Source organism: Elgaria multicarinata, chromosome 13 (genome assembly GCF_023053635.1).
Source record: "Elgaria multicarinata webbii isolate HBS135686 ecotype San Diego chromosome 13, rElgMul1.1.pri, whole genome shotgun sequence".
NCBI lineage: Eukaryota > Metazoa > Chordata > Lepidosauria > Squamata > Anguidae > Elgaria > Elgaria multicarinata.
In genome coordinates this window covers 21,770,754-21,780,882 of record NC_086183.1, presented here as the reverse complement: position 1 = coordinate 21,780,882, position 10,129 = coordinate 21,770,754, and the positions used below count along the sequence as shown (strand labels likewise).

At 53.9% G+C, this 10,129-nt stretch overlaps 1 protein-coding gene across 2 annotated transcripts in view; it reads left to right on the top strand.

The window, feature by feature from the left end:
- The first annotated feature begins 1,022 nt into the window (after nucleotides 1-1,022).
- Nucleotides 1,023-10,129, top strand: part of APLP1 (amyloid beta precursor like protein 1) — a 50,534-nt gene continuing 41,427 nt past the window's right edge. For both annotated transcript variants that reach the window (XM_063140688.1, XM_063140687.1), the window contains exons 1-2: nucleotides 1,023-1,403; nucleotides 7,919-8,086. In XM_063140688.1, the coding sequence (XP_062996758.1) occupies nucleotides 1,302-1,403; nucleotides 7,919-8,086 (270 nt within the window). In that variant the 5' untranslated portion in view covers nucleotides 1,023-1,301. The remainder of the gene's footprint in view (nucleotides 1,404-7,918; nucleotides 8,087-10,129) is intronic.

Sequence of the window (10,129 nt, the reverse complement as noted above, 5' to 3'; positions counted from 1 at the left end):
GCTGGCATTGCGTCCACTGCTTGTATTTTCCATTTTCAAAATTTGGGGGTGGGGAGAGGATCAACCATGGTTTATTTCTCCATCTCTGCCAGCCCAGGTGCAACCTGAAACCATCACAGCACCTAGCAGAAGCTGACATGAATGCCTGCAAGCTCCTCCCACATTCCATCTCAAGATTATAACCAAATGCAGATTCCAAGAGTTCGACATCAACTCTCCCCGGCCCCTGCTTTGTTTACATAGCCTGATAAAGAGTTCTGAATTAGTCGAAACCTTGCACACTCTTTTGTAAAGGTATTCAATAATATGGAGGTTTGGATTTGTTCCCCCTCCCCTCCCCTCTTATGCCCAACATGGCTACCTTCTCTCTTTTTGTACACGCGTCAGCTCTTTCACACAGGCATTACCCGAACGCGCCTTCGGGGCGGGTTGCCAGAGGCCTTGACCTCACTCCCCACCCCACCCCCGTTCTCTGCGCTTTCCATTTAAGGTTTTTCAACAGGGTGATCGACCGAGCAGGATTAGTCGTGCCCCTGAGCATGGACAGGGTACGCCTTTCCTTCTCACACTGAAACCCTCCATCATGGCTTCACGGGATTTTCTCTCTCTCTCTCTCTCTCTCTCTCTCTCTCTCTCTCTCTCTCTCTCTCTCTTGAACGTCTGAAAGGGGCTTCTCGCTACCCCGTTTCTTTCTTTGTAATCCCGTCGGCCCGGGCAGGCCTCACCGGAAAGCAGGTCGGTTTTCCTAGGAGGCCAGGCTGGCTTGATCCCCGGGACCCTTTCGCTCCTTGCAAAGGAGCATCCGCCGCGAAGGGTACCTCCCCACCCCCCTGCCCGACCCTTCTTTCTCCTCCTTTCCGTCGGGCCGCCCCTCCGCCTCGCCCTGCCTCCCTCCCTCTCCCGCCAGCGAGTCCCTCCTCCAGGCGGCGGCTGGCGCTGCGGCTCCGGCTCCTCCCTGCTGGGCGTTACGTCGCTGCAGGCAGAGCGGGAGGGGCCGAGCAGAAGGCTGCAGCAGCGGGGAAGGAGGAGGCGGAGGCAGCAGCAGCAGCAGCAGCAGCAGCAGCAGCGACGACGGGGCCAGGTCCTCCTGTCACAGCCCAGCTGGGAGCCGCAACAGCAGCGCGCTTGAACTGGTGCAACCCAGCTCGGAGAAGCGACTTGATCCGCAGCGTCCTCCTCCTCCCCCACCCCACCCCGTCCTTTTTGCCCTGCGAAAGCACCGAACCGCCGCGGCGCGCAGGATCCAGCCAGAGCCCTCGGCCAAAAAAGGGAGCGAGAGGGCGGACGGACGGAGGCGAGCCATGGCTGGGTCGTCGGGATGCGCCTTCGTTGCGCGCTGCCTCCTGGCGCCTCTGCTCTTGCTGAGCTCTTGCCTCGGCCCCGGAGCCGCAGCCAACACCCAGGTGAGCCTGGCGAGGGGGTGGGGCGGGCTGACGAAAGAGCCTCCCGCCGCCGCCGCCGAGCCTCGACGGGGCGCCTTTATAGCAGGCGGCGGGGCGAGGGGGGGGCGAGACGATGGCGCGCTCAAGGTGGTGTCGCGGGGAGGGGGCTGCCCAAGGTCAGCGAGGGAGAGAGACCTGGCGATGAGATCGCCTTCCCTCTCCTGCTTCCATGGAAGGCTTAGGAGGCGCTTATCGGGAAATCTTTGCCTGGACGGGGTGGGCTTAGGTTGGGGGGAGAGAGGGGAGGGGGTTACGGGAGGGAAAGAGTAGGTGATGGCCAGGCAAAGGGCTGCTGCTGTTGGAGAGGGAGGCGGGGGAGGTGAGCCAAGCAGCCGCCCTCCCGATCTGCCTGCGCGGCCAGTGCCAAGTCTGTGTGCAAAGAAGCTGGCATCTGGGTTTTCTTTCTTCTTCTTTTTTTTCTGTTTGTTTTCCTGCATTCCTCTTGGAGAAAGGAAGGTATTTGTGGAGCGGATAAACTCCACCCAGTCATTCCGCCTGCTTGGTGGGGAGCCCTGGTCAAACTGATAAGAGATCTGGGGGGGGTCATTCTCTCCTCGCTCCCTCCCTCCGATCCCCCTTCCCCATCACAGGGTGGGACAGAGCAACTCGGGTCGAGAATCTGGGGCCGCCACCTCCTTGTAAACAGATGGGACATTTTAGAACCAGTTACTTGAACCCTTTTTGGGGCGTGTTGCTCCTCTGTGCCTTTTTAGTTTGCTTTCTGGCTTGCCTGCGAGCAAGCTGCATCGACCTATTGAGTGAAACGGGATCAGCCCAAGATGCTTTTGCTGCCTGAGGTGGTACAGCAAACGACAGACCACCCCTCATCAAGGTGCCTGAGTCTGCCCAGGTTTTGTTTGGCCACCTGAAGCAGAAAAATCCCACAAGCGCCTTTCCTGGGGAGCAAAACTCCAGCAAGGATAATATCTTATCGAGGCAATAATTCACTGTCCTTTTGTGCCGACACCTGAGATCAGCTCCCTGAGGTGGCAGCTTCACTCTGCTTTATGGTAGGGCCGGCCCTTGGGAGAATGGTCCACCAGCCAAAATTTGCAGGCCTCTCTCTGGCGGTCTTTTAACCTATCCACCTGGCACAGCAATGAGGGTGAATCAGAGGTTGTTTTGCCCGAGGAAGGGAAAGCATCAAAAGCAAGGCTTGGTAGAAATGAGATTAGATGACCCCTACATCCCTTAGGATGGGGCCTGCAGAGCATTTGCCATCTGCATGGCAGGGAGAGACTAGCAGGCCAAACCATCCCTGGTGCTGGTTGGAACCCTCCATCTGTGCTATTAACCTGCCACCCTTCATGGGGACCAGTGTCCCCACCCCACCAGGCCGATAACATCAGGACTGAATTGTGAGATGTCTTGTCTGTCTGGGATGCTGCTCTATGGGGGTTGCTGCCCTGTCTGGAATCTTCAGCAACTGTATTTCTTCCCTCTGTGGGGTTATTGACCTCTTTGGAGGGGGGGCACCTAGATTGAGGGAAATGGTGTGGAGGAGAAGAGGTGAACACCCTTCTTTCTGCCCCAGTTAAATACGGAGTCCCCTGCACCTGTTCCAATTTAGAAAGCAAAGCAAAGCGGGCGCGCCGATGGCAGATATCAATCAGTGTGGCTTGGCCTTTCTGGTTGGCCAGAACCCACTGCCTCTTCTCTCCCTGCTCAAAGCCGCTGGGCCATTCTTCGTCCTGGCTAGCTGGCTGGCTTGCCCAGAGGAGGTGTCGTAACCCTTTGGTGAGAGGTTGCAGGTCTTTCCCACTCAAAGGCGCCCCTCTGAAAGTCCTGCTTTTTCCTGGCCTTTTGGGATATGATGCAGGCACATCCTCTTGCTAGTGCCTTGTTAAAACACTGTGCTCGGTTCCCCCCCCACCACCACCACTGTAGCAAAGGGTCCCTCTCCAAAGCCTGGGTTTTGAGGCGAGCTCCTTGTTTGTCCTGGGATGGCAGGGGCGACATTGCCTCCCTCTGCTTTTCTCGCTTTGTTCCTTAGGCAAATTGTCTGCAGCTTTCACCGCGGGAGAGGGGAGGGGGTTCAGGGGTTGCATCAGAGGAGCCCCGGTTGTGTTTGCCACGGTGGAGAAATTTCCAAGGCTAAATAGCCTAGCTGGCGACAAAGTTGGCTTGGTGTTGCTTCTCGCTTACCTTAGGAAATCCCCTCCTCTGTGTTGAATGGCAGCAAAGAAGCCATGTGCTGCTTCTTGATTAGAGGTGTGTGATCTCTCCCTGCCACCTCTGCCCCACATGGCATTCAGCGCCGTGCTCTCAGATGGGGCTTGGCTCCTATTAGGAACTGTGACCACAGCAACCCCATGGAGGCCGGTTCTTACTGTATTCTTATGATGGTGATAGCTGCTCGGTTTAAATACATACATGGGGGGGGGGGGGTGTCACAGCAATCTCATTCTCCAAATACTAACCCCGGGGTAGCCAAAATAGTACCAGAGCTCAGAGGTGTGTGCAAGTACAAAGAAACTTTAGAGTAGAGATACTTTTTTTTATTTATTATTTATTTATTAAATTTATATACCGCCCCATAGCCGAAGCTCTCTTAAAGGGGAACACACACACCCAAAACCCCTCATCCCCCAGCCCAGTGAGGACTGAGCATGCTTGATGGCCACAGAATACAGGGAGTCTGCTGGAGGGAGGTGAAATTGAGAGGGACTGTAATGGAGTATCGTGGAAAAGGGCATGGCTGGCTAGACAGGAGCACATGGACTCCAGACGGCAACATTTTGTGGCAGGTCCCATTTTTCACTGGTTGTTAGTGATGAGAAGCCAAGTGGAGCTTCCATCAATAGAGTCGGTGGACCTCGTTGCTAGAGTATGGGCACAAGCAACAGGGCAGGCCTGTTGCATCACATCCTGCCTAGGCTCTTCCAAGGCATCTCACCAGCTGTGGTTGCAGGCAAAATGTTGGGCTCTTTGTACCCCTGGGTTGTGTTCCAGCAACACAATTCTTACATTCTTATTAGCTAGGAATAAGGCCAAATGGGCCTGACATCCTTCTCCCTCCGCCTCTTCAAAGTGATACCGGCATAAGGGCTGTGCCCAGGGCATTCCTCCCTTGTTTCTCTCTGCTTGACTTTCTGGTGTTTGGAGAGCTTACTTTATTTCATTTTTTTCCTTGGCAGGAAACTGCCTGCAGCTTAGTCCCAGGGTAGGTGATCTGGTGCCTTCCAGATGTTTTGGACTACAACTCCCAGAAGCCCCAACCAGCATGGTCAGGGATTATGGGAGTTGTAGGGCTAGGCCAACTCAATAATTAAAGAAAGACGTCCCAATTGGACATGCAATTGAGTTACGATCGTTCTTACATTGGAACATAGTTTTAGTTCCTTGAAATGTAAGCAATTTCTAGTACATCAGTAAAAAGCTGGGCTGGATGACCTTTGGGGTCCCCTCCCGACTCTGTGACTCCAATGTTCCCTCTGTCCAGCACAACCTACCTATGTAGCATGGCCTTCCCCCAATTTGGTACCCTCTAGGCGTGTTGGACCAAACAGAGACTGTGACCTGCGATTAGAGCAGGCTGCTTCCTTTCTTTGAGACAAGGGGCTGAGGTCAAACACGCTGTACAGATGCCCCAGGTCAGCTCACACGCGTGTGCACGCACACGCAGCAGCTTGATCTCTTGCCAATTCCCTTTTGTAGTGGTCTCTCTCCATCCCAGGTCATTTCAGCTCAGCCAGGGTGGCAGGTGTGTGGGTGCGTGAGGGGTTAAGGGCTCACTTAAAGAAGATAGTGCTGTGGAGAGGGGATGGCTAAAATTGCCCCCTTCCCCAGCTCTGGGGAAGGAATACAATCTGTGGCCTGTATTCTTTCAGAAGCAAGGACGAGTGACTATTCAAGCCCATCCTCTCTGTGGGTGAGGGGTTCCCTCCCTCCCTCCCGCCCCCCTGAAATTGGGGGTGCCTCTCCATCCGCCTCTCTCCTCTTCCTCTGCGTGCAAGCGGCCTGTCATCTTTGCTGCTCCTTGCTCGGCCCCCATCTTGTAGGGCCAGCTGGTGCTGCAGTGATCCACTGAGCATCCTGAATTGGCTGGAGAGAGAAGCGAGGGGCGCAGTTGGGAAAGGGTAGCTTCCAGGGACGAGGAGAAAACATCCCAGAAGCTGAGTCCATCTCTCGTACACAGAGCCCTTGTTTCTCTCTCTTGGGGGCCGGGAGGGGGGCGGTTACAGTCTGCTTGAACTCCCTCCATCACAGACCCCCTCCCCAAGGCGAAGTTGGGATAGCTGCAATCTCCCATGCACCACCTTGCTGCTGTGGCAGCCCTCCCCCACTGCCCTCCCTCCCACAAGTTAAGAGATCCTTGCTGTGGAGAGGGAAGGGAAAACCAGGTGGACGCTTCCTCTCCCCTCCCCACCCCTCCCCTCCCCTCTATCTCATCTCGCTAAGTGCTGTGGAGGGGAAGCAGGAGGGGGGGCGGATTAGCACTGCACTTATTAATCCTGGTGCCAATTAACCTCTTCTTTGCCGCCCCGGCTTCCGTGGTTCCTCGCTGCCCCTTTGTTGTGGTTCAGCCATCGCCACCCCCGTGGGTGCGGGTGCCAGGTTTTGGGGCAGGGTGCCGATTTGAGGAAGTAACCCAGCCCTTCTCTCGTTTTTCTTTCTCCCTCTCCCTGCACACGCTTCCCCGTGTGTTTTGATGCCTATCCTCACTCCCTCCTGGCCTGGAAGGGAGGTCACCCTTCAACCAAATTGCAGCAGCTGCTTAATCGCTCAGAGCTCCAGCTTAGCCACAGGGATCCAACTTAATCCAGGCCTGACTTCTCCATTGGCCTCCCCCATATATATCACACACACACACACCCCTCATTGCCTGGTCTCTATCATTTAGCCCAGAGGGAAAAGACAGGTCCTGTTTGTACCTGCTGCCTCTGCCCCATCGTTATTTATTTTTTTACATTTTATTTACTTATTACATTCACATCCCGCTTTTTCCTCCGAGGATTCCCAGGCAGTGTACACGACCCTCCTCCTCTGCCTTTTATCCTCACAACAACCCTTTGAGATGGGTCAGGCTGAGAGTCAGGGACCGGCCCAAAGTTCATCCGGTGAGCTCTGTGGCCGAGTGGGGATTTGAACCCGGGTCTCCTGAGTCCTGGTCCAACCCTCAAACCACTACTTCTCTCTGTCCCCTTCCCCCTCATGCACACACACCCTCTTGTTTCAGGGTCCATTTGCATTTTGGGAGGAGAGGTGCTTCCTGATGTTCATCCAAGCTGTCACCTTCGCCCATGTACCCGAGGCAGGAAACGTTAAATTCAGGCCGAGCTGGGACTGCAGGGAAAAGTGGGAGTGGCAGAGCAGCGGATGCTGGCGGCCTTGTTGCTGCTCCGCTAACCTGAAGCCAGCCTATCTCCGCCTCTTCCGTGGCCTCCTGTGGTCCCACCGCCAACCCAACCCTAGTGTGTGTCAATCCCCCCCCCCCCCCCCAGCCTCTCCTCTCGTGTTTTCCTAGCCATGGCTTTGACTTCCCACCCCGAAGGACACAGCCCTTGGCTCGTAGCCAGCACGGCCGCCACTTGTTTCTCCAGCTTTTTGGACTTCCATAACTCCTTCCTCCGGCCCCTTCGGTCCCAGCCTGCAGCTATTTGTCTAGCTCGGGCCTGGGGTCTTTCCTCTTTCTGGTGCCTTCTCCTGCTTTGGCGACCTTGTACGCGTTGCGTGAATGGGCCCTTGTTTGTTCTTTTGGTTGAGCTGGGTGAAGTTATGAAAACAGCTTTGTTTTTCCCATCTCTGAGCCAGGCGCGGGCTCTGCCTGGGGCTGGCAGGCCTGAGCCTCATGGCGGTGATGGTGGTGGGGAAATAAAACCAGGGGCCGCACCTGCTCCTTGACCCCTTGGGTGTGCATGTCTCATAGAGTGGCACCCAGCTGCGGAGGCCCCACCTGGCTGGCTCTGCCCTGAGAGATGCTACCTGCCCGCAGGCTGTGAGAAACGGATCCGAGAGGGGTGGTCATCCGGAGAGGAATGGATGGGAGTGCAGAGAGGTTGGGGCTGAAGGAGTGGCGAACGGTGATGGAGGGGGGGGAGCAGGAGGTGGCCGTGCTAGCGGCGAGTGGGAGGGGGGCCCCGAGATGAGAAACTGCCGAGGGGAGGGGCTGGTGATGCAGTATTAATTTCCATTTGGGAGCTGGTCTCCATGGCAACAGAGAAGATCTGGCAACTCCATGGGGAGCGTTGCCACAGCAACAACATCCCCGTGGTTGCTGAGGAGGAGAAGAGAGAGAGAGAGAGAGATGGTGCAATCAAAGATGGGAAGGGCAGGAGAAAGGGAGAACGGGGCAGGTAGATGTGAGGATTTGGAGCTTGGTTGTGGGGCGGGGCACGTAGCAGAGAACCCCCTTCGCCTTGCCAGCGGCGGTCTGCGAGAGGGGACTTCCCCCTCCCGCGGTGACAAATGTGTGTGCTTTGGTGTTTTTGCCGAACGCTTTGGCTTATCATCTCTCCTCCATTTGTGTGTTGCAGGGGATGGGAGCGGCACTGGGCCCAACGCTCGGGACCCCCCAAGTGGCCATGTTCTGTGGGAAACAGCTCCTGCACCTCAATGTACAGACGGGGCGCTGGGAGCCTGATGCCTTTGGCACCCACACCTGCTTCCGCACCACAGAGGAGATCCGGAGCTACTGCCAGGAGGTACCACAGACCTGCACGCACCTGTTCCCACACCTTGGTTTTGAACCCCTTCCACCTACCTGCATCTCTCACCTGGCCTCCAACTACCAAGTCTGCTTCACCTGCGACCGCATTTCTAAACTCCCTGCTCCAATCTATTATTATTATTATTATTATTATTATTATTATTATTATTATTATTATATCTCTATACCACTCCATAGCCCAAGCTGTCTGGGCAATTTACAGAGTTTAAAAACAATCTAACAAATGCCACTAAAATTATATGGTCTAAAACCATTTACAGAGAAACAGCTAAACAGACAGCACACGCAGAGAGACGACATATATCTAGAAACAGTTTTAAACAACCAACCATAAGACAGATCCAGGCCCTGCTTAAAAACTCATTGTATGCTGCCAAATGCCTGAGTGAAGAGAAAGGTCTTAACCTAGTGCCAGAGAGATAAGAACGTTGGTGCCAGGCAGGCCGCATCTGGAAGATCATACCACAATTGGGGCCACCACTGAGAAGGTTTGCCACCATACAGCCTCCTGATTTATTTATAATAAATAAATATATACTTATTGGCATCGAAATGCCTCATTTGCTAAAATGCCATCAAGGTAGCAGTGCAACTATTTATTGATTGATTTATTGCATTTATATACCTCTCCATAGCCGAAGCTCTCTGGGCGGTTTACAAAAGTTTAAAACAGTAAACATTAAAAACAAATATACAAAGTTTAAAAACATAAAAAGCATAAAAAAAACTATGTAAAGCAATCAACCATGTTGTTAGTCAAGCCCAGCCTACCCAAATGCTGTGCCTCCCAGATGGAGAGACCTTTCAAGCCCAGATCTATCTGATTGCATGTCTGCCTCCCTTTACACTGCTCCTACAGAGTGTGTCTGCCTCTTTCTCGGAGGAGACCCTATCATGGAGCATAGCAAGGCAGTGGTGGGGTTTGGGGGTCCCATTAAGGGCAACAACATGAAAGGAGGGCAGAGAACTGACCCATTGGGCTCCATCCTGGCCCATTAAATAGGGTGACCAGATGATAAGGAGGACAGGGCTCCTGTATCTTTAACAGTTGTATTGAAAAGTGAATTTCAGCAAGTGTCATTTGTATATATGGAGAACCTAGTGAAATTCCCTCTTCATCACAACAGTTAAAGCTGCAGGTACCCTGCCCTCTTTTAAATCTGGTCACTCTAGTATAGCTCTTGCAGCTTTAACTGCTGTGATGAAGAGGAAATTTCACCAGGTTTCCCATATATACAAATGACACCTGCTGAAATTCCCTTTTCTATGCAACTGTTAAAGATACAGGAGCCCTGTCCTCCTTTTCATATGGTCAACCTGCATTAAAACAAGCTAGAACACAGTCAATCTTGCCCCAGGAGGCTACCATTTTGGATTTTTCCACCTTGGCTTCCAAAATTTACCTCTGGCTGGCCCTTTCATGGTTGCCCTGCACCCCTTGATTGGTTCTTTTGCACAGTGCAACGCTACCCTCCAGCCCCACAAAATACTGATGTGTCTCACAGTGCCTAAGCCGGGGAGGGGAAGCGACAGGCCCAGGGGCCAAATTTGGCCCTTTGGAGGTCCCTGACAGGCCTTCCAGGGTTCTCCAATCGGCCATGTCCCCTTCCTCCCCTCAACCACCAATTAATAGGTTGTTTCCAAGCCTTTGTGTGGTTCTTTTTCCCATTCTATATGCTTCTCCTAAGGCTTAGTTATCGGCAGTAAGCGCTAAAGCTAAAATATGCTGTTACGTCTTGTATTTTGGACACCACCCCTTTCACCCCGCTCCCTTCACCTTTGGCACCACCCACCACTGGAATATGGCTCCCGAGAGCTTCTCCAAAACTGAATTTGGCCCTTGGGCTACAAGAGGTTCCCCACCCCTGCCTAGGCCCTTGCTGCTGAATCCCGTTGACAGGGGGCTCTCCTGAACTCTCTTCAGTCTGGGAATGGAATCATCACCATTTGTACCCACACCCTGAATACACCTAAGATGTCCACTCCTGTGGGTTACTGAGCTCTGAGTATGGCCTGA